This window comes from Oncorhynchus gorbuscha, linkage group LG10 (assembly GCF_021184085.1).
Source record: "Oncorhynchus gorbuscha isolate QuinsamMale2020 ecotype Even-year linkage group LG10, OgorEven_v1.0, whole genome shotgun sequence".
Lineage (NCBI taxonomy): Eukaryota > Metazoa > Chordata > Actinopteri > Salmoniformes > Salmonidae > Oncorhynchus > Oncorhynchus gorbuscha.
The window spans coordinates 340,315-368,309 of record NC_060182.1 but is presented as its reverse complement, the minus strand read 5'-3'; the positions used below and the strand labels follow the sequence as shown (position 1 = coordinate 368,309).

The 27,995-nt window shown below is 42.3% G+C and overlaps 1 protein-coding gene across 3 annotated transcripts; it reads right to left on the bottom strand.

Annotated features, from left to right (window-relative positions):
• Positions 1 to 25: 25 nt before the first annotated feature.
• On the bottom strand, positions 26 to 27,888 carry dnase1l1 (deoxyribonuclease I-like 1). 3 transcript variants are annotated; one of them, XM_046364726.1, is made up of 9 exons: positions 27,756 to 27,888; positions 13,990 to 14,145; positions 13,330 to 13,418; positions 13,151 to 13,240; positions 10,945 to 11,057; positions 7,380 to 7,492; positions 1,359 to 1,516; positions 583 to 676; positions 26 to 283 (listed from the first exon to the last, which is right to left on the bottom strand). In XM_046364726.1, exons 2-9 carry the CDS (start codon positions 14,134 to 14,136, stop codon positions 170 to 172), a joined length of 918 nt encoding a protein of 305 aa, XP_046220682.1. In that variant the 5' UTR covers positions 14,137 to 14,145; positions 27,756 to 27,888; the 3' UTR covers positions 26 to 169. The 3 variants fall into 3 exon arrangements, with proteins under 3 accessions (XP_046220682.1, XP_046220683.1, XP_046220685.1); XM_046364727.1 differs by having other exon boundaries at positions 27,752 to 27,821; XM_046364729.1 differs by having other exon boundaries at positions 27,774 to 27,797.
• Between the last annotated feature and the right edge of the window lie 107 nt (positions 27,889 to 27,995).

The window sequence follows — 27,995 nt, the reverse complement described above, 5'->3', positions numbered from 1 at the left end:
CCTTCTATGAACTGTAACTCAGTCAAATCTTTGAAATTGTTTAATGTGGTGTTTGTATTTTTGTTCAGTACACATCATATGATACAGTATAGCCATCTGATGCTTGACGTGGGACACAACCATTGGTTGATGCAATGCAGTGTAGTCGGCCTGGAACGTGGCCACAGGTTCAGGTGGAGATGAAGAAGGCCATGAGGATGATCAGAAGGGTGTGGCCTCCCAAATGTTCTGACCCCGCCTTCAACTCAACCTCCACTGGGTAGTGGTCACTGACGTCCAGCGCCTGGAAAAGACACACATGCACACATTGATATAATATACTTCCTGAATTGACTCTGTGGGTGTGTTTCCTGTTGAATTGACTCTGTGGGTGTGTTTCCTGTTGAATTGACTCTGTGGGTGTGTTGCCTGTTGAATTGACTTTGTGGGTGTGTTGCCTGTTGAATTGACTCTGTGGGTGTGTTGCCTGTTGAATTGACTCTGTGGGTGTGTTGCCTGTTGAATTGACTATGTGGGTGTGTTTCCTGTTGAATTGACTATGTGGGTGTGTTTCCTGTTGAATTGACTATGTGGGTGTGTTACCTGTTCCTCTGTGAGGCCGTATTCTTTGGCGAAGTTGAAAGGTTGTGCGGACTGGGGCACGATGGCTTTTTCAAATGCCCCGTGGACCACGATCCTACAACACACACAGGATTACCACACAGGATTACCGCACAGGATTACCGCACAGGATTACCACACAGGATTACCACACAGGATTACCCCACAAGATTACCGCACAGGATTACCACACAGGATTACCACACAGGATTACCGCACAGGATTACCACACAGGGTTACCACACAGGGTTAACACACAGGGTTAACACACAGGGTTAACACACAGGGTTAACACACAGGATTACCACACAGGATTACCACACAGGGTTAACACACAGGATTACCACACAGAATTACCACACAGGGTTAACACACAGGGTTAACACATAGGATTACCACACAGAATTACCACACAGGGGTAAAACACAGGGTTAACACACAGGATTACCACACAGAATTACCACACAGGGTTAACACACAGGATTACCACACAGAATTACCACACAGGGGTAAGACACAGGGTTACCACAGGTTGGGTATTCAATCAAAGGTGCATTGTAGACCAGTGCACTGGACAGCCTTCGATGCGCTCACACACACACACACACACACACACACACACACACACACACACACACACACACACACACACACACACACACACACACACACACACACACACACACACACACACACACACACACACACACACACACACACACACACACACAGAGACACAGACAGACACACAGACATACCTGTCGTAGGCACAGGTGGTGGTTTGTCTAACGGTGGTGTCCTCTGTGTCCCCTATTAGCCACAGGAAGGCCTGGTTACTATAGAGACGTACATGCTGCCTGTTCTTCTTGGCCACGTAGCCACAGTCAGCGTTAAAATCCCCTAGGAACATCACCATCTACACACACACACACACACACAGTTAAAATCCCCTAGGAACATCACCATCTACACACACACACACACACACACAGTTAAAATCCCCTAGGAACATCACCATCTACACACACACACACACACACACACAGTTAAAATCCCCTAGGAGCATCACCATCTACACACACACACACACACACACAGTTAAAATCCCCTAGGAGCATCACCATCTACACACACACACAGTTAAAATCCCCTAGGAGCATCACCATCTACACACACACACACAGTTAAAATCCCCTAGGAACATCACCATCCACACACACACACACACACACACACACACACACACACACACACACACACACACACACACACACACACACACACACACACACACACACACACACACACACACACACACACACACACACACACACACACACACACACACACACACACACAGTTAAAATCCCCTAGGAACATCACCATCTACACACACACACACAGTTAAAATCCCCTAGGAGCATCACCATCTACACACACACACACACACAGTTAAAATCCCCTTGGAACATCACCCCTAGGGTGTTGGTGGTCATGACGTTTTGTCAGCCAATAACTGTCAGTCTCACGCTAATTGACCATTAATTAACATAAACACATTTAGCGTTTCCTGATTCACACACACAGCCTACAAGCCACTGATGCAGACCTTTGGAACATCTACATCTACTCACAGCCTATATCACTGATGCAGACCTTTGGAACATCTACATTTTAAAAAGTCTAATAAATCCATGTAATATAGTCTACCTACACCATCACAATAAATCCATGTAATATAGTCTACCTACACCACCACAATAAATCCATGTAATATAGTCTACACCATCACAATAAATCCATGTAATATAGTCTAACTACACCTTCACAATAAATTCATGTAATATAGTCTACACCATCACAATAAATCCATGTAATATAGTCTACACCATCACAATAAATCCATGTAATATAGTCTACCTACACCACCACAATAAATCCATGTAATATAGTCTACCTACACCATCACAATAAATCCATGTAATATAGTCTACCTACACCATCACAATAAATCCATGTAATATAGTCTACACCTTCACAATAAATCCATGTAATATAGTCTACCTACACCATCACAATAAATCCATGTAATATAGTCTACACCTTCACAATAAATCCATGTAATATAGTCTACACCATCACAATAAATCCATGTAATATAGTCTACACCTTCACAATAAATCCATGTAATATAGTCTACACCATCACAATAAATCCATGTAATGTAGTCTACACCATCACAATAAATCCATGTAATATAGTCTACCTACACCATCACAATAAATCCATGTAATATAGTCTACACCATCACAATAAATCCATGTAATATAGTCTACACCATCACAATAAATCCATGTAATATAGTCTACCTACACCATCACAATACATCCATGTAATATAGTCTACACCATCACAATAAATCCATGTAATATAGTCTACCTACACCATCACAATAAATCCATGTAATATAGTCTACCTACACCATCACAATAAATCCATGTAACATAGTCTACACCATCACAATAAATCCATGTAATATAGTCTACCTACACCATCACAATAAATCCATGTAATATAGTCTACCTACACCATCACAATAAATCCATGTAATATAGCCTACACCATCACAATAAATCCATGTAATATAGTCTACACCATCACAATAAATCCATGTAATATAGTCTACACCATCACAAAAATCCATGTAATATAGTCTACACCAACACAATAAATCCATGTAATATAGTCTACAGTACACCATCACAATAAATCCATGTAATATAGTCTACCTACACATCACAATAAATCCATGTAATATAGTTTACACCATCACAATAAATCCATGTAATATAGTCTACCTACACCATCACAATAAATCCATGTAATATAGTCTACCTACACCATCACAATAAATCCATGTAATATAGTCTACCTACACCATCACAATAAATCCATGTAATATAGTCTACACCATCACAATAAATCCATGTAATATAGTCTACCTACACCATCACAATAAATCCATGTAATATAGTCTACACCATCACAATAAATCCATGTAAAATAGTCTACCTACACCATCACAATAAATCCATGTAATATAGTCTACACCATCACAATAAATCCATGTAATGTAGTCTACACCATCACAATAAATCCATGTAATATAGTCTACCTACACCATCACAATAAATCCATTTAATATAGTCTACACCATCACAATAAATCCATGTAATATAGTCTACACCATCACAATAAATCCATGTAATATAGTCTACACCATCACAATAAATCCATGTAATATAGTCTACACCATCACAATAAATCCATGTAATATAGTCTACACCATCACAATAAATCCATGTAATATAGTCTACACCATCACAATAAATCCATGTAATATAGTCTACCTACACCATCACAATAAATCCATGTAATATAGTCTACACCATCACAATAAATCCATGTAATATAGTCTACACCATCACAATAAATCCATGTAATATAGTCTACACCATCACAATAAATCCATGTAATATAGTCTACACCATCACAATAAATCCATGTAATATAGTCTACCTACACCATCACAATAAATCCATGTAATATAGTCTACACCATCACAATAAATCCATGTAATATAGTCTACCTACACCATCACAATAAATCCATGTAATATAGTCTACACCATCACAATAAATCCACGTAAAATAGTCTACCTACACCATCACAATAAATCCATGTAATATAGTCTACACCATCACAATAAATCCATGTAATGTAGTCTACACCATCACAATAAATCCATGTAATATAGTCTACCTACACCATCACAATAAATCCATTTAATATAGTCTACACCATCACAATAAATCCATGTAATATAGTCTACACCATCACAATAAATCCATGTAATATAGTCTACACCATCACAATAAATCCATGTAATATAGTCTACACCATCACAATAAATCCATGTAATATAGTCTACACCATCACAATAAATCCATGTAATATAGTCTACCTACACCATCACAATAAATCCATGTAATATAGTCTACACCATCACAATAAATCCATGTAATATAGTCTACACCATCACAATAAATCCATGTAATATAGTCTACACCATCACAATAAATCCATGTAATATAGTCTACACCATCACAATAAATCCATGTAATATAGTCTACACCATCACAATAAATCCATGTAATATAGTCTACCTACACCATCACAATAAATCCATGTAATATACTCTACACCATCACAATAAATCCATGTAATATAGTCTACCTACACCATCACAATAAATCCATGTCATATAGTCTACACCATCACAATAAATCCATGTAATATAGTCTACCTACACCATCACAATAAATCCATGTAATATAGTCTACCTACACCATCACAATAAATCCATGTAATATACTCTACCTGCACCATCACAATAAATCCATGTAATATAGTCTACACCATCACAATAAATCCATGTAATATAGTCTACACCATCACAATAAATCCATGTAATATAGTCTACCTACACCATCACAATAAATCCATGTAATATAGTCTACACCCTCACAATAAATCCATGTAATATAGTCTACACCATCACAATAAATCCATGTAATATAGTCTACACCATCACAAAAATCCATGTAATATAGTCTACACCAACACAATAAATCCATGTAATATAGTCTACAGTACACCATCACAATAAATCCATGTAATATAGTCTACACCATCACAATAAATCCATGTAATATAGTCTACACCTTCACAATAAATCCATGTAATATAGTCTACCTACACCATCACAATAAATCCATGTAATATAGTCTACCTACACCATCACAATAAATCCATGTAATATAGTCTACACCATCACAATAAATCCATGTAATATAGTCTACACCATCACAATAAATCCATGTAATATAGTCTACCTACACCATCACAATAAATCCATGTAATATAGTCTACACCATCACAATAAATCCATGTAATATAGTCTACCTACACCATCACAATAAATCCATGTAATATAGTCTACACCATCACAATAAATCCATGTAATATAGTCTACACCAACACAAAACATTCATGTAATATAGTCTACCTACACCATCACAATAAATCCATGTAATATAGTCTACACCATCACAATAAATCCATGTAATATAGTCTACACCATCACAATACATCCATGTAATATAGTCTACACCATCACAATAAATCCATGTAATATAGTCTACCTACACCATCACAATAAATCCATGTAATATAGTCTACACCATCACAATAAATCCATGTAAAATAGTCTACCTACACCATCACAATAAATCCATGTAATATAGTCTACACCATCACAATAAATCCATGTAATGTAGTCTACACCATCACAATAAATCCATGTAATATAGTCTACCTACACCATCACAATAAATCCATGTAATATAGTCTACACCATCACAATAAATCCATGTAATATAGTCTACACCATCACAATAAATCCATGTAATATAGTCTACACCATCACAATAAATCCATGTAATATAGTCTACACCATCACAATAAATCCATGTAATATAGTCTACCTACACCATCACAATAAATCCATGTAATATAGTCTACACCATCACAATAAATCCATGTAATATAGTCTACACCATCACAATAAATCCATGTAATATAGTCTACACCATCACAATAAATCCATGTAATATAGTCTACACCATCACAATAAATCCATGTAATATAGTCTACACCATCACAATAAATCCATGTAATATAGTCTACCTACACCATCACAATAAATCCATGTAATATACTCTACACCATCACAATAAATCCATGTAATATAGTCTACCTACACCATCACAATAAATCCATGTCATATAGTCTACACCATCACAATAAATCCATGTAATATAGTCTACCTACACCATCACAATAAATCCATGTAATATAGTCTACCTACACCATCACAATAAATCCATGTAATATACTCTACCTGCACCATCACAATAAATCCATGTAATATAGTCTACACCATCACAATAAATCCATGTAATATAGTCTACACCATCACAATAAATCCATGTAATATAGTCTACCTACACCATCACAATAAATCCATGTAATATAGTCTACACCCTCACAATAAATCCATGTAATATAGTCTACACCATCACAATAAATCCATGTAATATAGTCTACACCATCACAAAAATCCATGTAATATAGTCTACACCAACACAATAAATCCATGTAATATAGTCTACAGTACACCATCACAATAAATCCATGTAATATAGTCTACACCATCACAATAAATCCATGTAATATAGTCTACACCTTCACAATAAATCCATGTAATATAGTCTACCTACACCATCACAATAAATCCATGTAATATAGTCTACCTACACCATCACAATAAATCCATGTAATATAGTCTACACCATCACAATAAATCCATGTAATATAGTCTACACCATCACAATAAATCCATGTAATATAGTCTACCTACACCATCACAATAAATCCATGTAATATAGTCTACACCATCACAATAAATCCATGTAATATAGTCTACCTACACCATCACAATAAATCCATGTAATATAGTCTACACCATCACAATAAATCCATGTAATATAGTCTACACCATCACAATAAATCCATGTAATATAGTCTACCTACACCATCACAATAAATCCATGTAATATAGTCTACACCATCACAATAAATCACAGAAACACTGTTACCTCTGTCTTCCATTTCTTCTTGACATCCAGGAAGACATCGTAGAGGGCATCGATCTCTTTAGTAGCGTTGGTGGGAGTGGTGTGCTGGGGTACTAACACAAAGTCCCGTATGGCTGGAGAGAAAGAGAGAGAATGAGACAGAGAGATGGTGTGAGAGAGAGGCAGGGAGAGAGAGACAGAGAGTGAGAGAGGCAGGGAGAGAGATACAGAGAGTGAGGGAGAGAGGAAGGGAGAGAGAGACAGAGATTGAGAGAGACAGAAGGAGAGACATAGGGAGAGGCAGGGAGGGAGAGAGACAGAGATAGAGAGAGACATAGGGAGAGGCAGGGAGGGAGAGAGACAGAGATAGAGAGAGACAGAAGGAGAGACATAGGGAGACACAGGGAGGGAGAGAGTGAGACAGAGGGGGAGAGAGATACACAGAGAGAGACAGGGAGAGACAGAGACACAGAGAGAGGGGAGAGACAGATATGGGGAGACAGAGAGAGGCAGGGAGGGCCTTCTATTCCACCAAAAGGAAAATAAAAGTCAACATACCAATTAGGATCTGGCTAAAACTACTTGAATCAGTTGAAGAACCCATTGCCCTTTATGATTGTCAGGTCTGGGGTCTGCTCACCAACCAAGAATTTACAAAATGGGACAAACACCAAATTGAGACTGCATGCAGAATTCTTCGAAAATATCCTCAGTGTGCAACGTAGAACACCAAATAATGCAGAGCAGAATTAGGATGATACCCGCTAATTATCAAAATCCAGAAAAGAGCCGTTAAATTCTACAACCATAAAAGGAAAAGATTCCCAAACTTACCATAACAAAGCCTACAGAGAGATGAATCTGGATAAGAGTCCCCTAAGCAAGCTGGTCCTGGGGCTCTGTTCACAAACACAAACAGACCCCACAGAGCCCCAGGACAGCAGCACAATTAGACCCAACCAAATCATGAGAAAAGATAATTACTTGACACATTAGAAAGAATGAACAAAAAAACTAACTAGAATGGTATTTGGCCCCTATAAAGAGAGTACACAGTGGCAGAATACCTGACCACTGTGACTGGCCCTAAACAGAGAGTACAGAGTGGCAGAATACCTGACCACTGTGACTGACCCTAAACAGAGAGAACACAGTGGCAGAATACCTGACCACTGTGACTGACCCTAAACAGAGAGTACACAGTGGCAGAATACCTGACCACTGTGACCCAAACTTAAGGAAAGCTTTGACTATGTACAGACTCAGTGAGCATAGCCTTGCTATTGAGAAAGGCCGCCGTAGGCAGACCTGGCTCTCAAGAGACGACAGGCTATGTGCTCACTGCCCACAAACTTCCCACCAAATGTATGACCATATTAGAGACTCATATTTCCCTCAGATTACACAGACACACAAAGCAAAGACAAACCCAATGTTGTTTTCGAAAACTCCCATATCTACTGGGAGAAATACCACAGTGTGACATCACAGCAGCAATATTTGTGACCTGTTGCCACAAGAAAAGGGCAACCAGTGAAGAACAAACACCATTGTAAATACAACCCATATTTATGCTTATTTATTTTCCCTTTTGTACTTTAACCATTTGCACATCATTACAACACTGTATATATACATAATATGACATTTGAAATGTCTTTATTATTTTGAAACTTCTGTGAGTGTAATGTTTACTGTTCATTTTGATTGTTTATTTCACTTTTGCTTATTATCTACTTCATTTGCTTTGGCAATGTTAACATGTGTTTCCCATACCAATAAAGCCCTTATTAAATTGAAATTGAATTGAGATTGAGAAAGAGACAGAGAAAGAGACAGAGAGTGAGAGAGAGACAGACAGAGTCGCCATCACGGTTGACAACTCCATTGTGTCCTCCTCCCAGAGAGCTAAGAACCTTGGCGTGATCCTGGACAACACCCTGTCGTTCTCAACTAACATCAAGGCGGTGGCGCGTTCCTGTAGGTTCATGCTCTACAACATCCGCAGAGTACGACCCTGCCTCACACAGGAAGCGGCGCAGGTCCTAATCCAGGCACTTGTCATCTCCCGTCTGGATTACTGCAACTCGCTGTTGGCTGGGCTCCCTGCCTGTGCCATTAAACCCCTACAACTCATCCAGAACGCCGCAGCCCGTCTGGTGTTCAACCTTCCCAAGTTCTCTCACGTCACCCCGCTCCTCCGTTCTCTCCACTGGCTTCCAGTTGAAGCTCGCATCCGCTACAAGACCATGGTGCTTGCCTACGGAGCTGTGAGGGGAACGGCACCTCAGTACCTCCAGGCTCTGATCAGGCCCTACACCCAAACAAGGGCACTGCGTTCATCCACCTCTGGCCTGCTCGCCTCCCTACCACTGAGGAAGTACAGCTCCCGCTCGGCCCAGTCAAAACTGTTCGCTGCTCTGGCCCCCCAATGGTGGAACAAACTCCCTCACGACGCCAGGACAGCGGAGTCAATCACCACCTTCCGGAGACACCTGAAACCCCACCTCTTTAAGGAATACCTAGGATAGGATAAGTAATCCCTCTCACCCCCCCTCCCTTTAAGATTTAGAAGCACTATTGTAAAGTGACTGTTCCACTGGATGTCATAAGGTGAATGCACCAATTTGTAAGTCGCTCTGGATAAGAGCGTCTGCTAAATGACTTAAATGTAAATGTAAATGTAAGAAAGAGTTTGAGAGAGAGAGACAGACAGACAGAGAAAGAGTTTCAGAGAGACAGACAGACAGAGAGAGAGACAGAGAATGAGACAGAGAGAGAGAGACAGAGAATGAGACAGAGAGAGAGAGAGACAGACAGACAGAGAAAGAGAGAGAGACAGACAGAGAAAGTTTGAGAGAGAGACAGACAAAGAGAAACAGAGAGAGAGAGACAGACAGAGAAAGAGTTTCAGAGAGAGACAGACAGACAGAGAAAGAGAGAGAGACAGAGAATGAGACAGAGAGAGAGACAGAGAAAGAGACAGAGAGAGAGACAGACAGAGAATGAGACATGCTGTCATGTCTGTTTAATCCTATCTCATGATGTCATGTCTGTTTAATCCTATCTCATGATGTCATGTCTGTTTAATCCTATCTCATGATGTCATGTCTGTTTAATCCTATCTCATGATGTCATGTCTGTTTAATCCTATCTCATGATGTCATGTCTGTTTAATCCTATCTCATGATGTCATGTCTGTTTAATCCTATCTCATGATGTCATGTCTGTTTAATCCTATCTCGTGATGTCATGTCTGTTTAATCCTATCTCATGATGTCATGTCTGTTTAATCCTATCTCATGATGTCATGTCTGTTTAATCCTATCTCGTGATGTCATGTCTGTTTAATCCTATCTCATGATGTCATGTCTGTTTAATCCTATCTCGTGATGTCATGTCTGTTTAATCCTATCTCATGATGTCATGTCTGTTTAATCCTATCTCATGATGTCATGTCTGTTTAATCCTATCTCATGATGTTCTCAACTTAATTGATTCACTCCAATGTACCTGTAATAACATCTGACGACTGTTTGTAACACCCCTACGATAACTTATAACAGTGTTATAACAGCAGTGCTACCTGTCTTGGGGGTGTGAAGGCGGACGATGAAGGGTTCTCTGGAGAAGGCATCCTCGTCTCCCGGCAACATGTCAGAATACTGGTACTGATCTGTTACTGTCACAGAGCCAATCCTACACACAAACACACAGTAATCAGACTTTTCTAATCATATAAAACAGCTTGTTAGACTCAGTCCTGCACAGGAAAAGAGGACTATTTTACCTGAAACCTTTATTTAACAAGACAGTTGAGAATACATTCTTATGTATAATGACAGCTTCCCAGGGAACAGTGGTTTAACTGCCTTGTTCAGGGGCAGAAGGACAGATGTTTACCTTGTCAGATTGGGGAAACAGATCCAGCAACCTTTCGGTTACTAGTCTAACGCTCTAACCACTAGGCTACCTGCCTCTAACCATTAGTCTAATGCTCTAACCACTAGGCTACCTGCCTCTAACCACTAGGCTACCTGCCTCTAACCACTAGGCTACCTGTTCTAACCACTAGGCTACCTGCTCTAACCACTAGGCTACCTGTTCTAACCACTAGGCTACCTGTTCTAACCACTAGGCTACCTGTTCTAACCACTAGGCTACCTGTTCTAACCACTAGGCTACCTGCTTCTAACCACTAGGCTACCTGTTCTGACCACTAGGCTACCTGTTCTAACCACTAGGCTACCTGCTCTCACCACTAGGCTACCTGCTCTCACCACTAGGCTACCTGTTCTAACCACTAGGCTACCTGTTCTAACCACTAGGCTACCTGTTCTAACCACTAGGCTACCTGCCTCTAACCACTAGGCTACCTGTTCTAACCACTAGGCTACCTGTTCTAACCACTAGGCTACCTGCCTCTAACCACTAGGCTACCTGCCTCTAACCACTAGGCTACCTGTTCTAACCACTAGGCTACCTGTTCTAACCACTAGGCTACCTGTTCTAACCACTAGGCTACCTGTTCTAACCACTAGGCTACCTGTTCTAACCACTAGGCTACCTGCTCTCACCACTAGGCTACCTGCTCTCACCACTAGGCTACCTGTTCTAACCACTAGGCTACCTGCTTTCACCACTAGGCTACCTGTTCTAACCACTAGGCTACCTGTTCTAACCACTAGGCTACCTGCTCTCACCACTAGGCTACCTGCTCTCACCACTAGGCTACCTGCTCTAACCACTAGGCTACCTGTTCTAACCACTAGGCTACCTGCTCTCACCACTAGGCTACCTGTTCTAACCACTAGGCTACCTGCCGCCCCTCTAACCACTAGGCTACCTGTTCTAACCACTAGGCTACCTGCCGCCCCTCTAACCACTAGGCTACCTGCCGCACCTCTTACCACTAGGCTACCTGTTCTAACCACTAGGCTACCTGTTCTAACCACTAGGCTACCTGTTCTAACCACTAGGCTACCTGCTCTCACCACTAGGCTACCTGCTCTAACCACTAGGCTACCTGCCGCCCCTCTAACCACTAGGCTACCTGCTCTAACCACTAGGCTACCTGCTCTCACCACTAGGCTACCTGTTCTAACCACTAGGCTACCTGCTCTAACCACTAGGCTACCTGTTCTAACCACTAGGCTACCTGCCGCCCCTCTAACCACTAGGCTACCTGCTCTAACCACTAGGCTACTTGCTCTCACCACTAGGCTACCTGTTCTAACCACTAAGCTACCTGCTCTTACCACTAGGCTACCTGCTCTAACCACTAGGTTACCTGCCTCTAACCACTAGGCTACCTGCCGCCCCCAATAAAGGTGATGATGATGATAGTTGGTCTCACCTGAACACAAACTGGTCCTGGTAGCTAGGTGTCCTGGTCTCACCTGAACACATACTGGTCCTGGTAGCTAGGTGTCCTGGTCTCACCTGAACACATACTGGTCCTGGTAGCTAGGTGTCCTGGTCTCACCTGAACACATACTGGTTCTGGTAGCTAGGTGTCCTAATTTCACCTGAACACAAACTGGTCCTGGTAGCTAGGTGTCCTGGTCTCACCTGAACACATACTGGTCCTGGTAGCTAGGTGTCCTAGTCTCACCTGAACACATACGGGTCCTGGTAGCTAGGTGTCCTGGTCTCACCTGACCGCAAACTGCTCCTGGTAGCTAGGTTTCCTGGGCTCACCTGAACACAAACACATACTGCTCCTGGTAGCTAGGTGTCCTGGGCTCACCTGAACACATACTGGTCCTGGTAGCTAGGTGTCCTGGGCTCACCTGAACACAAACACATACTGCTCCTGGTAGCTAGGTGTCCTGCCCAGCCGCTCACTGGCCACATAATCATACTGGTTCTGGCTGTTATACCTGATAGAGAAGAGAAAAACCCTCTTGATATACACACTCACATTTACAACCTCTGAAAACATGGCTATTTAGGTGTTTGTGTGTTTGACCTGTTCAGTTCAGTCATCAGCAGCGGTATGGCTTTCTGTTTAGTGTCTCTCACTTCCTGTAGCAGGCACACATCACAACGAGACACGATCTGAAACACACACACACACACTTTCAGCTTTAATCCGAAAATAGTGGGTGTGTGTGGGGGTGGGTGTGTGTGTCTGGGTGTGTGTGTGGGGGTGTGTGTGTGGGGGTGTGCGTGTCTGGGTATGTATAAGGCAGTTATGGTATGGAAGGGTCAACTCTCACACTCCCCTCCACCTCTCCTCTCCTCTCCTCTCCTCTCCTCTCCTCTCCTCTCCTCTCCTCTCCTCTCCTCTCCTCTCCTCTCCTCTCCTCTCCTCTCCTCTCCTCTCCTCTCCTCTCCTCTCCTCTCCTCTCCTCTCCTCTCCTCTCCTCTCCTCTCTATCATGTCTGATAAGCCCTGCTGCAGCCTGCGAGTGTGTGTAGGTGTGTGTGTGTATAGCTGGTTGACCCTGCGAGTGTGTGTGTGTGTGTGTGTGTGTTTGTGTGTGTGTGTGTGTGTGTGTGTGTGTGTGTGTGTGTGTGTGTGTGTGTGTGTGTGTGTGTGTGTGTGTGTGTGTGTGTGTGTGTGTGTGTGTGTGTGTGTGTGTGTGTGTGTGTGTGTGTGTGTGTGTGTGTGTGTGTGAAACTCTCACCCGTATCAGTGTGTGCATAACTTCAGTGTTGCGTGACTTGGAGTCTCCGAAGCTTTGGACGTTAAAGGCACAGATCTTAAACCCTGAGATCAGCTTCACCCCGCTCAGAGAGAGGAGGAAGAGGAGGAGGGAGCAAGAGGATGACATGGTGCCAAGCTGTGGAAGAGGCAGAATCTTGTTAATCAGTCAGTCAATCAGTCATCCAGCCAGCCAGCCAGCCAGTCAGTCAGTCAGCAGGTCAGTCAGTCAGCCAGTCAGTCAGCCAGTCAATCAGTCAGTCACACAGTTATGTAGAAATCTCTCAATAATCATATGAATTGTGTATCCTAAATCAGCGTTTTTCTAAACTCTCCTTGTTAAATAGACATCTCCATTGTTGAGTTGCTACCGTGCTATGTTGTCATGTGTTGCTACCATGCTGTGTTGTCATGTGTTGCTACCATGCTGTGTTGTCATGTGGTGTTGCTACCATGCTGTCTTGTCATGTGGTGCTACCATGCTGTCTTGTCATGTGGTGCTACCATGCTGTGTTGTCATGTGGTGCTACCATGCTGTGTTGTCATGTGTTGCTACCATGCTGTCTTGTCATGTGGTGCTACCATGCTGTGTTGTCATGTGGTGCTACCATGCTGTCTTGTCATGTGGTGCTACCGTGCTGTGTTGTCATGTGTTGCTACCATTCTGTGTTGTCATGTGGTGCTACCGTGCTGTGTTGTCATGTGGTGTTGCTGCCATGCTGTGTTGTCATGTGTTGCTGCCATGTTGTGTTGCTACCATTCTGTGTTGTCATGTGGTGCTACCATGCTGTGTTGTCATGTGGTGCTACCATGCTGTGTTGTCATGTGGTGCTACCGTGCTGTGTTGTCATGTGTTGCTACCATTCTGCGTTGCTACCCTGTTGTTGTCATGTTGTGTTGCTATCATGCTGTGTTGTCATGTGGTGCTACCATGCTGTGTTGTCAAGTGGTGCTACCATGCTGTGTTGTCATGTGGTGCTACCATGCTGTGTTGTCATGTGGTGCTACCATGCTGTGTTGTCATGTGGTGCTACCATGCTGTGTTGTCATGTGGTGCTACCATGCTGTGTTGTCATGTGTTGCTACCATGCTGTGTTGTCATGTGGTGCTACCATGCTGTGTTGTCATGTGGTGCTACCATGCTGTGTTGTCATGTGGTGCTACCATGCTGTGTTGTCATGTGTTACTACCATGCTGTGTTGTCATGTGTTGCTGCCATGCTGTGTTGTCATGTGGTGCTACCGTGCTGTGTTGTCATGTGTTGCTGCCATGCTGTGTTGTCATGTGATGCTACCATGCTGTGTTGTCATGTGGTGCTACCATGCTGTGTTGCTGCCATGTTGTGCTGTTGTCTTTGGTCTCTCTTTATATAGTGTTGTCGTGTCGGGATGTGTGTTTTGTCCTACATTTTTAATCCCAGCCCCTGCCCCTGCAGGAATCCTTTTGGTAGGCCGTCATTGTAAATAAGAATTTGTTTTAAACTGACTTGCCTAGTTAAATAAAGGTTCAATGAAATAAAATTAAAACATTTATTTGAACTATTCTATAGTTAATGAAACTGACGCTAACAGTTGCGCTTCCTCCACTGTCCATACTGGGCTTGAACCAGTGATCATCTGATCACAAACACAAGCAACCCTGCTCCTTGACAATGCACCAAGGGTTTGAGCCTCCCAAATGTTACCTCTTGGATGGCGTCATCCATGACAGTTCAAGCTAGCTTTGGAGTGAGCTTATGGCACGTTCTTAACTCTGCTACGCTAGCACACCTGATTAAATTTGTCAACTAATCATCAAGCCCCTAAATAGGTGAATCAGGTAAGTTAGTTCAGGGAAACAACAACATTCTAAGACGACTGGGGGACTGGGGGTCTGGGGGACTGGGGGACTGGGGGTCTGGGGAACTGGGGGACTGGGGGTCTGGGGGACTGGGGGACTGGGGGTCTGGGGGTCTGGGGAACTGGGGGACTGGGGGTCTGGGGGACTGGGGGACTGGGGGTCTGGGGGACTGGGGGTCTGGGGGACTGGGGGACTTTAACTCAAGTAGCAGTTGACTGGGGGTCTGGGGTCTGGGGGACTGGGGGACTGGGGGTCTGGGGAACTGGGGGACTTTAACTCAAGTAGCAGTTGAGTTAAATAGAGATTTCTCAATATTCATAAAACATGTGTAAGCTAAACCAGTGGTCTTGCCCAGGGACCGCTCCCAGGCAAACCAGTTGCCCAGGGACCGCTCCAAGGCAGACCAGTGGCCCAGGGACCGCTCCAAGGCAGACCAGTGGCCCAGGAACCCCCTCCCAGGCAAACCAGTTGCCCAGGGACCGCTCCAAGGCAAACCAGTGGCCCAGGAACCCCCTCCCAGGCAAACCAGTTGCCCAGGGACCGCTCCAAGGCAAACCAGTGGCCCAGGAACCCCCTCCCAGGCAAACCAGTTGCCCAGGGACCGCTCCAAGGCAAACCAGTGGCCCAGGAACCCCCTCCCAGGCAAACCAGTTGCCCAAGGACCGCTCCAAGGCAAACCAGTGGCCCAGGAACCCCCTCCCAGGCAAACCAGTTGCCCAGGGACCGCTCCAAGGCAGACCAGTGGCCCAGGGACCGCTCCAAGGCAGACCAGTGGCCCAGGAACCCCCTCCCAGGCAAACCAGTGGCCCAGGGACCCCTCCCAGGCAGACCAGTGGCCCAGGGACCCCTCCCAGGCAGACCAGTGGCCCAGGGACCCCTCCCAGGCAGACCAGTGGCCCAGGGACCCCTCCCAGGCAAACCAGTGGCCCAGTGAACCCTCCCAGGCAAACCAGTGACCCAGGGACCCCTCCCAGACAAACCAGTGGCCCAGGGGACCCCTCCAAGACAAACCAGTGGCCCAGGAACCCCTCCAAGACAAACCAGTGGCCCAGGGACCCCTCCAAGACAAACCAGTGGCCCAGGGACCCCTCCAAGACAAACCAGTGGCCCAGGGACCCCTCCAAGACAAACCAGTGGCCCAGGGACCCCTCCAAGACAAACCAGTGGCCCAGGGACCCCTCCAAGACAAACCAGTGGCCCAGGGACCCCTCCCAGGCAAACCAGTGGCCCATTAACCCTATCATATGTTAGCAACAAAAAAAAGTTTATCAGATTAATGATAATGGCAAGGAGAAGTAATCAGCATTTTAAAAATAATATATTTAGTTTTCATTATTTTGACCTCTCCACATAATTTGAAAGGGAAGTTTAAACTCTAACAGCCTATTGGCTCGAACGGTCACTCGTAACACATTATCACTGGTTAAACAAACGTAATGTCTTGGTAAAAATGTATGTCCAAGTAAAGAGCGCTCACCAGCAGCCAGCAGTACTTACAGCGAATGGTACACACGGGTGATTTTTCAAAGCCAAGTAGTGTAATTGAGTCTTGTAGCCTATTAGCAGGTTCTTTGTCAAAGCCTGTCAGATACTACAAAGAGTGTAATTGGCTCAATATTAGGAGCTGAGAAATAAAGTTGACATCATTAGAAAGATGATATTCTCCTCTTCTCTACTGTAAACTCTCAGAAAAAAAGATATTCTCATCTTTTCTACAGTATACTCACTCTTCAGCTCGTCTTACTCTTCTTACTCTTCAGCTGTGCCGATAGGACAACCATTTATGGTTTGAGGTACAAACCCTTTTTGGTTCCAGGTAGAACCCTCTGTAGAAAGGCTTCTACATGGAACTCCAAGAGTTCTACCTGGAACCAAAATGGTTCTACCTGGAACCAAAATGGTTCTACCTGCAACCAAAAGGGTTCTACCTGCAACCAAAAGAGTTCTACCTGGAACCAAAAGGGTTCTACCTGAAACCAAAAGGGTTCTACCTGGAACCAAAAGGGTTCTACCTGCAACCAAAAGGGTTCTACCTGGAACCAAAAGGGTTCTACCTGGAACCAAAAGGGTTCTACCTGCAACCAAAATAGTTTTACCTGGAAACAAAAGGGTTCTACCTGCAACCAAAAGGGTTCTACCTGAAACCAAAAGGGTTCTACCTGGAACCAAAAGGGTTCTACCTGCAACCAAAAGGGTTCTACCTGAAACAAAAAAAAGGTTATTCAGAGGGGTCACCCTACTGGGACAGTCGAAGAACCCTTTAAGGTTCTAGATAGCAACTTTTTTTCTAAGCGTGTAGGCATGCAACAACATATTTAGTTGTTGCTAATAATATTCATGAAAACATTGAAATAAAAATGAAAAAAACATTTTTGGATTGCAGACTCCCTACAGTACCTCCATGGAACCCTAGAGGGCCAGACCCCAGATTGAATATCCCTGAACTAAAATATACACAACTTCAGTCCCACACAGTTTAACGTTATAGTACCGTGAGACAGAAAGATCATGATGAAGATAAATCAAATCTCCTTCAGATTCATACTGCCACTATTTTTAAATTAATGTAGGAGTGTAAACACATTAGATCTGGTAGAAGATAATACAAACAAAAAAACACTCATTTGATTTTTTTCATCATCTTTGAAATGCAAGAGAAATTCCATACATAGATAGGATTCTAGGTGTAATGTATATGTTGTCCACAAGATGTGTGTGCAACGTTTCAGACTGATCCAGTGAAGAATTACATCACTTCCCAACATTTTCTATCAAGTCTGCCAGGAGTTTGCCCGAATGTGCCGAATTGGTCAAATAATATATTTTCAAGTACATAACTATAGAGAACAAACAAAAATGGTATGGTAATAAAAAAAAATGTAAGTTTACACCCTCCAAGGAATGGATAATTAGTTTCCCTACAGAAAATACACTAACCTTCACACATCTAGATGGCAGGGACTGCAGTGTGGTCAAACTGTGAACCCAGTTTCTACATTTGAATATAAAAATAGATTTTTTTCAAGCAAAACTACACTACATTTTATCTCTGGGACCCTCAGGATGACAAATCAGAGCAAGATAACTGAATGTAAGTACATTATTTACCTTCAGAGGTTAATGTGTCAAACCAATTGCCTGATACGTGTTTTGTTGTTGTGCACTTTCCTCAAACAATAGCATGGTATTTTTGTTGTTGTAATAGCTACTGTAAATTGGACACTGCAGTTAGATTAACAAGAATATTGAGCAACAACTGTCCCGGTTTAGGGACACTGATCCTGTAGACTTTTGTTATATATCGAGCTGACTAGCACTATTTTACTCAGCATGACAAAGAAGAAAATTACGAGTGAGGAAAGGAGAGAAATCACACTAAATCATCTTTACAGCGCTCTTTCAGAATGCTGTGATTGGCTTGAATGTCTAGCCTGGTGTCGTGGCAAATTCCTGTATTACCAAATGAGGAGAGTTACAAACCACACACCACTCAGAGTTATACTTAAACTTCATCTTTTAATAATATGAGCTTTACAATAGCCCTTTGACTCAGATCAATTCAGTGCCTATAAATGAGCCCCAACATAATGGCAACTGAGATCTTTTATAGCAAAGATACATCCCTCTCAACTTACATGACGAACCACAAATCTTAGGAACAGTTCACAAAGGGCCTTTTACTTGAAAGAGGAGTATCCCATAGCTAGATAGCATTAGCTATAAATTATCGTTCAATTGGGTCTCTAAAATGAGGTTCTAATCTCGTTCTTGGTACTTCATAGTACCAAAACATTACCTCACTATCTGGAATGCTCTTTAGGCTTTATTGGCCAAAGACATCGTAAATCTCCTCTGTCAGTGATTCTATTCTGTCAAATAAAACAACCATTCTAATACAATTCTATTCTGTCGAATAAAACAACCATTCTAATACAATGCAAAGATTAAAAAATAATCTTACAAGCATTATAACATAATCTTGCAATTTTCCACGACATCTCCCCATCACATGGTTTAACAGATACATTCACATATGAAGACAATTTTCCATTCTGACATCTCCCCATCACATGGTTTAACAGATACATTCACATATGAAGACAATTTTCCATTCTGACATCTCCCCTCTCTGAGCCCTAGCTGACTGAGCCCTAGCTGACTGAGCCTTAAGTGACTGAGCCGTAAGTGACTGAGCCCTAGCTGACTGAGCCCTAAGTGGCTGAGCCCTAGCTGACTGAGACCGAAGTGACTGAGCCCTAGCTGACTGAGCCCTAAGTGACTGAGCCCTAAGTGACTGAGCCCTAGCTGACTGAGCCCTAAGTGGCTGAGCCCTAGCTGACTGAGCCCTAAGTGACTGAGCCCTAGCTGACTGAGCCCTAAGTGACTGAGCCCTAAGTGACTGAGCCCTAGCTGACTGAGCCCTAAGTGACTGAGCCCTAGCTGACTGAGACCTAAGTGACTGAGCCCTAAGTGACTGAGCCCTAGCTGACTGAGCCCTAAGTGGCTGAGCCCTAGCTGACTGAGACCGAAGTGACTGATCCCTAGCTGACTGAGCCCTAAGTGACTGAGCCCTAGCTGACTGAGCCCTAAGTGACTGAGCCCTAGCTGACTGAGCCCTAAGTGACTGAGCCCTAGCTGACTGAGCCCTAAGTGACTGAGCCCTAAGTGACTGAGCCCTAGCTGACTGAGCCCTAGCTGACTGAGCCCTAAGTGACTGAGTCCTAGCTGAGAAGGGAAAAGTGCAACTGCCAACAGTATAGTCCAAAGGGAGACATTCTAATGAAAAGTATCTCACATAAGCATATTATGTAAATAAAACATCTTATTTATTATAATATGTATTTATCTATGTTACCCAATGAACTCTGATTCATCCTCCACACTGGTGCCAGATCTGTTTGGCAATCGGCTATTGAAAGTCATGTTCAGTCACGTAACTTCGTCACACCTTCTCTCCAGTTTCCAGCTAAGCTCTTGTTCTTCATACCTTCTCTCCAGTTTCCAGCTAAGCTCTTTGTGCCTCGTACCTTCTCTCCAGTTTCCAGCTAAGCCTTTGTAATTCACACCTTCTCTCCAGTTTCCAGCTAAGCCTTTGTAATTCACACCTTCTCTCCAGTTTCCAGCTAAGCCTTTGTAATTCACACCTTCTCTCCAGTTTCCAGCTAAGCCTTTGTAATTCACACCTTCTCTCCAGTTTCCCGCTAAGCCTTTGTAACTCATACCTTCCCTCTAGGGGTGGGTGTCAGATAGCCTAGCAGCTAGACTAGAGCGTTGTGCAAGTAACTGAAAGGCCCTTAAGCAAGGCACTTAACCCTAATTGCTCCAGGAGTGCTAGATAATGGTGACCCTGGCTGTGACCCCAACTCTCCGAGTGTCTCAGGGGGAGTTGGGATATAAAATAAAATACATTTTCAATTCACATATGTGTATTAATACACACATGTACATGGAGTTAAATACGAGGTCCAAGTCATTAATGGTTACATGGTAATTACTCAATAATGACCGAACAATTGCAGTGTGATTAGTTAAGGATTCATTAAAGCCCAGTGGGTGTACTTAAACCCAGACTTATACATACTGTAATATGCCATTTATCAGACGCTTTAATCCAAAGTGATTGACAGCTGTGTGTGCATTGCTTACATTTGATGTGTGGGTACCCATGGGAATTGAACCCACAATACATTGCAAGCTCCACGATTTACCAACTGAGCCATATAGGACCATTTAAACTAGTCTAAACACTAGATTCATACTACATTAAACCCCCAAGACTTCAACTAGCCTATAGGCTAGGTTGGATGTTCCCAGCTGACAAGACACAGAGATGATTTGAGATGCTCCCTGAATGTCACGTGAGCTCAGAGTGACAGTGGTGAGTTCCTACTGTCTTTTACTGCCTGCTCGCCTCCCTACCACTGAGGAAGTACAGTTCCCGCTCAGCTCAGTCAAAACTGTTCGCTGCTCTGGCTCCCCAATGGTGGAACAAACTCCCTCACGACGCCAGGACAGCGGAGTCAATCACCACCTTCCGGAGACACCTGAAACCCCACCTCTTTAAGGAATACCTAGGATAGGATAAAGTAATCCTTCTCACCCCCCCTTCCCCCCTTAAAATATTTAGATGCACTATTGTAAAGTGGTTGTTCCACTGGATGTCATAAGGTGAATGCACCAATTTGTAAGTCGCTCTGGATAAGAGCGTCTGCTAAATGACTTAAATGTAAATGTAAATGTTTTCCAACTCTCTAGACCGTTAGGCTTAATAGTTACATGGTAAGTACTTGATAATGACCTAACAGTTGCAGTTTGGTTTGTTTGGGGTAAAACCAGCAGGGTGCAACACAGGCTAAGTAAGATTCACCCTACATTCAACCCAGACTGAAACTACAGCTGTACATAGTCAAATCAGTAGAGTTAATTTAACTCCTATGGAGTCAAATTTAACACTATTTGGGAGTTTATGTGTGACTCGTTTCAGTAAACTAGGCATATGTTGCGAGTCACTACTTCACAGGAGCACCATTTGAGCCAAATGCGTTTTTGGGCAGAAATGCCTTCTTGAACATATAAACTTTCATGTGCCTTAATAACTAACTTGGAAGCCATGTAAAAATACAAATACAATTGATAAATGACGTTCTTACTTGATTTAGCCACTGAAAAAGTCAGTAACCTTCCCGCTAGCCATGATTGGCTGAGATAATAAGTGGGCTGGACATGCCCGAGAGATGAGTTCGGATTGGTCTGCCATGTAGCACGCATCTATTTGAGCTGGTCAGTATGTGTAGGTAATCCTGTCTAACGCAGCTTTTTTTTTTTTTAATATCACTTAGTACAACTGCATACGTGTTGCCCTCCACATTTTGGAGGACTGAGTTTTGAAATCAGTGGAATTACAGTATGATAGCTAAGGAGATGGAGGAAACACCCGTCTCCGGATTACATCTTCAAACTAAGGACCACCATGGCATCTATGACAGAGAGGGACAAGCGTCCATCCATGTACGTGGGTAAGATAGTCTAGCTAGCTTGCCAGCTAACATTAACTGGCTGGCTCGCTAACTAACATTACGTGTATGATCTGTGTAGTAATATTATTCTAATCAGAAATCCATTTGCATTGCTAGTTATAGCCTAATGTGAGCTAGCTAACATTGAACCTGGTTGGTTAGCTACCTGCAGATTCATGCAGGGTAGTAACGTCATGAGTTGGTTCATTGCTTATGGTTCATTGCTTAGCTAGCTAGCTACATGTCTAAACAAAAGACTCCACTATGCAAGTAACCATTTCAATAGAATGTTCATGATGTACCTGCAACAACTGTTGATAGACGTAGCTGGTAAATTCTCTCTGGCTATCTGCTCTGATTTGAGAGTATTCTTGTCTGGGTGTGCCAGAGCGCAGAATAACTGATGAATTTACCAACACTCAACACCTGCTGAATATGGTGTCAGTAAACGTTGGCAAAAAAGCATAATTACATTGTTGTCAGCAGTACAGTTGCAGTCACCAACACGCTGGATAACATGAAAACAGCCTAACCAGCTCTGCTAGGGTGAGTAAAATGGTCAGAGTGAGCTGTTCTCTCATTTGTGTCTGGAAGTAGCTAGAAAGCTAGTCAATGTTAGCCAGTTAGCTTGGGTGCTTGACTGCTGTTGTTAGGGCAGCACGCTTGGATCACTCCTACTCCTTGGCCAGAGCGTCCAATGTGGCGCTCTGAACGCTCCTTAAAGAGATGGTTGGGGCTAAAGCTGAAGAGGGTGTGAACGATGCTGAATGGGTGTAGATAAAGAGGAGCTCTCCAGTAGATACCAAAACATTCAAGCATACTGGGAAATATGACACTGAGGCCCCTCCCACATCTGTGGATAACTCCATAGATTGAACGCCCTGTCTTTGGATACTCTTAATGGAGTTAAAAGTATTCTGTCCCAATGAACGCCAGTCATCGACACTAACTCCAGGGACCATATAACTCTATTGAGGGTTGAGATAACTCTAATTTTAATTATCCTTAATTTACTGAGGCATAGCAGAGAAATGTAACGCACACACACCCCACATACAGTACCTTCAGAAAGTATTCACACCCCACATACAGTACCTTCAGAAGGTATTCACACCCCACATACAGTACCTTCAGAAGGTATTCACACCCCACATACAGTACCTTCAGAAGGTATTCACACCCCACATACAGTACCTTCAGAAGGTATTCACACCCCACATACAGTACCTTCAGAAGGTATTCACACCCCACATACAGTACCTTCGGAAGGTATTCACACCCCACATACAGTACCTTCAGAAGGTATTCACACCCCACATACAGTACCTTCAGAAGGTATTCACACCCCACATACAGTACCTTCAGAAGGTATTCACACCCCACATACAGTACCTTCGGAAGGTATTCACACCCCACATACAGTACCTTCAGAAAGTATTCACACCCCACATACAGTACCTTCAGAAGGTATTCACACCCCACATACAGTACCTTCAGAAGGTATTCACACCCCACATACAGTACCTTCAGAAGGTATTCACACCCCACATACAGTACCTTCAGAAGGTATTCACACCCCACATACAGTGCCTTCAGAAAGTATTCACACACCTCAATTTAAAAAATATATAATATTTCTCTACAGCCTGATTTTAAAATGTATTACATTGAAATGCTGTGTCCAATTTGTAAGTCGCTCTGGATAAGAGCGTCTGCTAAATGACTTAAATGTAATGTAATGTGTCACTGGCCTACACACAATACCCCATAATGACAAAGTGGAATTCTGCTTTTAGACATTTTTACAAATTAATTAAACATGAAAAGCTGAAATGTCTTGAGTCAATAAGTATTCAACCCCTTTGTTATGGGAAGCCTAAATAATTAAAAGTAAAAGTGTGCTTAACAAGTCACATAATAAGTTGCATGGCCTCACTGTGTGCAACAATAGTGTTTAACATGTTTGTTTATGACTGCCTCATCTCTGTACCCCACACATGCAATTATCTGGAAGGTCCCTCTGTCGAACAGTGAATTCCAAACACAGATTCAACCACAAAGACCAGGGAGGTTTTCCAATGCCTTGCAAAGGGCTGCTATTGGTAGATGGGTAAAAAAAATCTGACATTGAATATCCCTTTGAGCCTGGTGAAGTTATTAATTACACTATGGATGGTGTATCAATACACCCAGTCACTACAATGATACAGACCAGTCCTTCATAGCTCAGTTGCCAGAGAGGAAGGAAACTGCTCAGGGATTTCACCATGAGGCCAATGGTGACTTTAAAACAGTTACAGAGTTTAATGGCTGTGATAGGAGAGAACTGAGGATGGATCAACAACAATGTAGCATCTTCACAACACTAACATAAATGACAGACTTTAAAATGCTGTCTATCAATGATCATCAAGAGTTTAATGGCTGTGATAGGACAAAACTGAGGATGGATCAACAACAATGTAGCGTCTTCACAACACTAACATAAATGACAGACTTTAAAATGCTGTCTATCAATGATCATCAAGAGTTTAATGGCTGTGATAGGACAAAACTGAGGATGGATCAACAACAATGTAGCGTCTTCACAACACTAACATAAATGACAGACTTTAAAATGCTGTCTATCAATGATCATCAAGAGTTTAATGGCTGTGATAGGACAAAACTGAGGATGGATCAACAACAATGTAGCGTCTTCACAACACTAACATAAATGACAGACTTTAAAATGCTGTCTATCAATGATCATCAAGAGTTTAATGGCTGTGATAGGACAAAACTGAGGATGGATCAACAAGAGTTTAATGGCTGTGATAGGACAAAACTGAATGGATCAACAACGTACAAAATGTAGCGTCTTCACAACACTAACATAAATGACAGACTTTAAAATGCTGTCTATCAATGATCATCAAGAGTTTAATGGCTGTGATAGGACAAAACTGAGGATGGATCAACAACAATGTAGCGTCTTCACAACACTAATATAAATGACAGACTTTAAAATGCTGTCTATCAATGATCATCAAGAGTTTAATGGCTGTGATAGGACAAAACTGAGGATGGATCAACAACAATGTAGCGTCTTCACAACACTAACATAAATGACAGACTTTAAAATGCTGTCTATCAATGATCATCAAGAGTTTAATGGCTGTGATAGGACAAAACTGAGGATGGATCAACAACAATGTAGCGTCTTCACAACACTAACATAAATGACAGACTTTAAAATGCTGTCTATCAATGATCATCAAGAGTTTAATGGCTGTGATAGGACAAAACTGAGGATGGATCAACAACAATGTAGCGTCTTCACAACACTAACATAAATGACAGACTTTAAAATGCTGTCTATCAATGATCATCAAGAGTTTAATGGCTGTGATAGGACAAAACTGAGGATGGATCAACAACAATGTAGCGTCTTCACAACACTAACATAAATGACAGACTTTAAAATGCTGTCTATCAATGATCATCAAGAGTTTAATGGCTGTGATAGGACAAAACTGAGGATGGATCAACAACAATGTAGCGTCTTCACAACACTAACATAAATGACAGACTTTAAAATGCTGTCTATCAATGATCATCAAGAGTTTAATGGCTGTGATAGGACAAAACTGAGGATGGATCAACAACAATGTAGCGTCTTCACAACACTAACATAAATGACAGACTTTAAAATGCTGTCTATCAATGATCATCAAGAGTTTAATGGCTGTGATAGGACAAAACTGAGGATGGATCAACAACAATGTAGCGTCTTCACAACACTAACATAAATGACAGACTTTAAAATGCTGTCTATCAATGAAAAGACTTTAAAATGCTGTCTATCAATGAAAAGACTTTAAAATGCTGTCTATCAATGAAAATACTTAAAAATGCTGTCTATCAATGAAAATACTTAAAAATGCTGTCTATCAATGAAAAGACTTTAAAATGCTGTCTATCAATGAAAATACTTTAAAATGCTGTCTATCAATGAAAATACTTTAAAATGCTGTCTATCAATGAAAATACTTTAAAATGCTGTCTATCAATGAAAATACTTTAAAATGCTGTCTATCAATGAAAATACTTTAAAATGCTGTCTATCAATGAAAATACTTTAAAATGCTGTCTATCAATGAAAAGACTTTAAAATGCTGTCTATCAATGAAAAGACTTTAAAATGCTGTCTATCAATGAAAAGACTTTAAAATGCTGTCTATCAATGAAAATACTTTAAAATGCTGTCTATCAATGATCAACAACCAACTTGACAGAGTTGGAAGAATTTTAAAAAGGATCATGTTCAAATATTATACAATCCAGGTTTGCAAATCTCTTAGAGACTCACCCAGAAAGACTATAATCACTGCCAAAGGTGATTCTAACATGTATTGACTCAGGGGTGTGAATACTTATGTAAATTATGTCATTATGGGGTATTGTGTGTAGATGGGTGAGAGAAATAATAAATTTAATCTGTTTTGAATTCAGGCTGCAACACCACAAAATGAAGAATAAGTCAAGGGAATACTTTCTGAAGGCACGGAACCAGAGTCACATTTCAGTACCTCTATTACACCAACTGTTCCTTAGCCGACTGTACTACAACAGACGCTGTACTAAGGAGAATCAAACTGAAACACCCATGTGTGTTATATACTGATACCTCGCTCCCTCGCTCTCACACACAAGCACAAAAAAAACCTCACAAGAAACACATTGGACGCACTAAAGCAGACCAGAGTCCCATATAACAGAGGTGTGGGACAAATTCTCCCTTGGCGTTTAGTATATAAATACAGAGGTGTAACAGAGGCTAAGAATTAAAGGTTGATAGAAAGACGAGACACACACACACATAAATTACATTACATTCTGTGGTCTTACTAACTTGGTGGAGTCGGCTTACTTTCTTCTTCCTGGTTCAAGAGAAGACTGCCCCGCTGCTACCCTCTCTATCCCACCCCACCCCTCTCTGCTTCCTGTAGGAGGGGTCACTGCAGCTGACGAGTTCCATAAAAACACGCAGGCAAACACACACACACACACACACACACACACACACACACACACACACACACACACACACACACACACACACACACACACACACACACACACACACACACAC

What these genes read in the sequence shown, in the direction of transcription:
- dnase1l1 (XM_046364726.1), bottom strand. Translation starts at nt 14,136, where the DNA reads ATGTCATCCTCTTGCTCCCTCCTCCTCTTCCTCCTCTCTCTGAGCGGG. An exon ending in CCTTCACACCCCCAAGACAG is followed by an intron (nt 7,493 to 10,944) that starts GTAGCACTGCTG and finishes CTTTCTCTCCAG; the next exon opens with CCATACGGGACTTTGTGTTA. An exon ending in AGAAGAAATGGAAGACAGAG is followed by an intron (nt 1,517 to 7,379) that starts GTAACAGTGTTT and finishes GTGTGTGTGTAG; the next exon opens with ATGGTGATGTTCCTAGGGGA.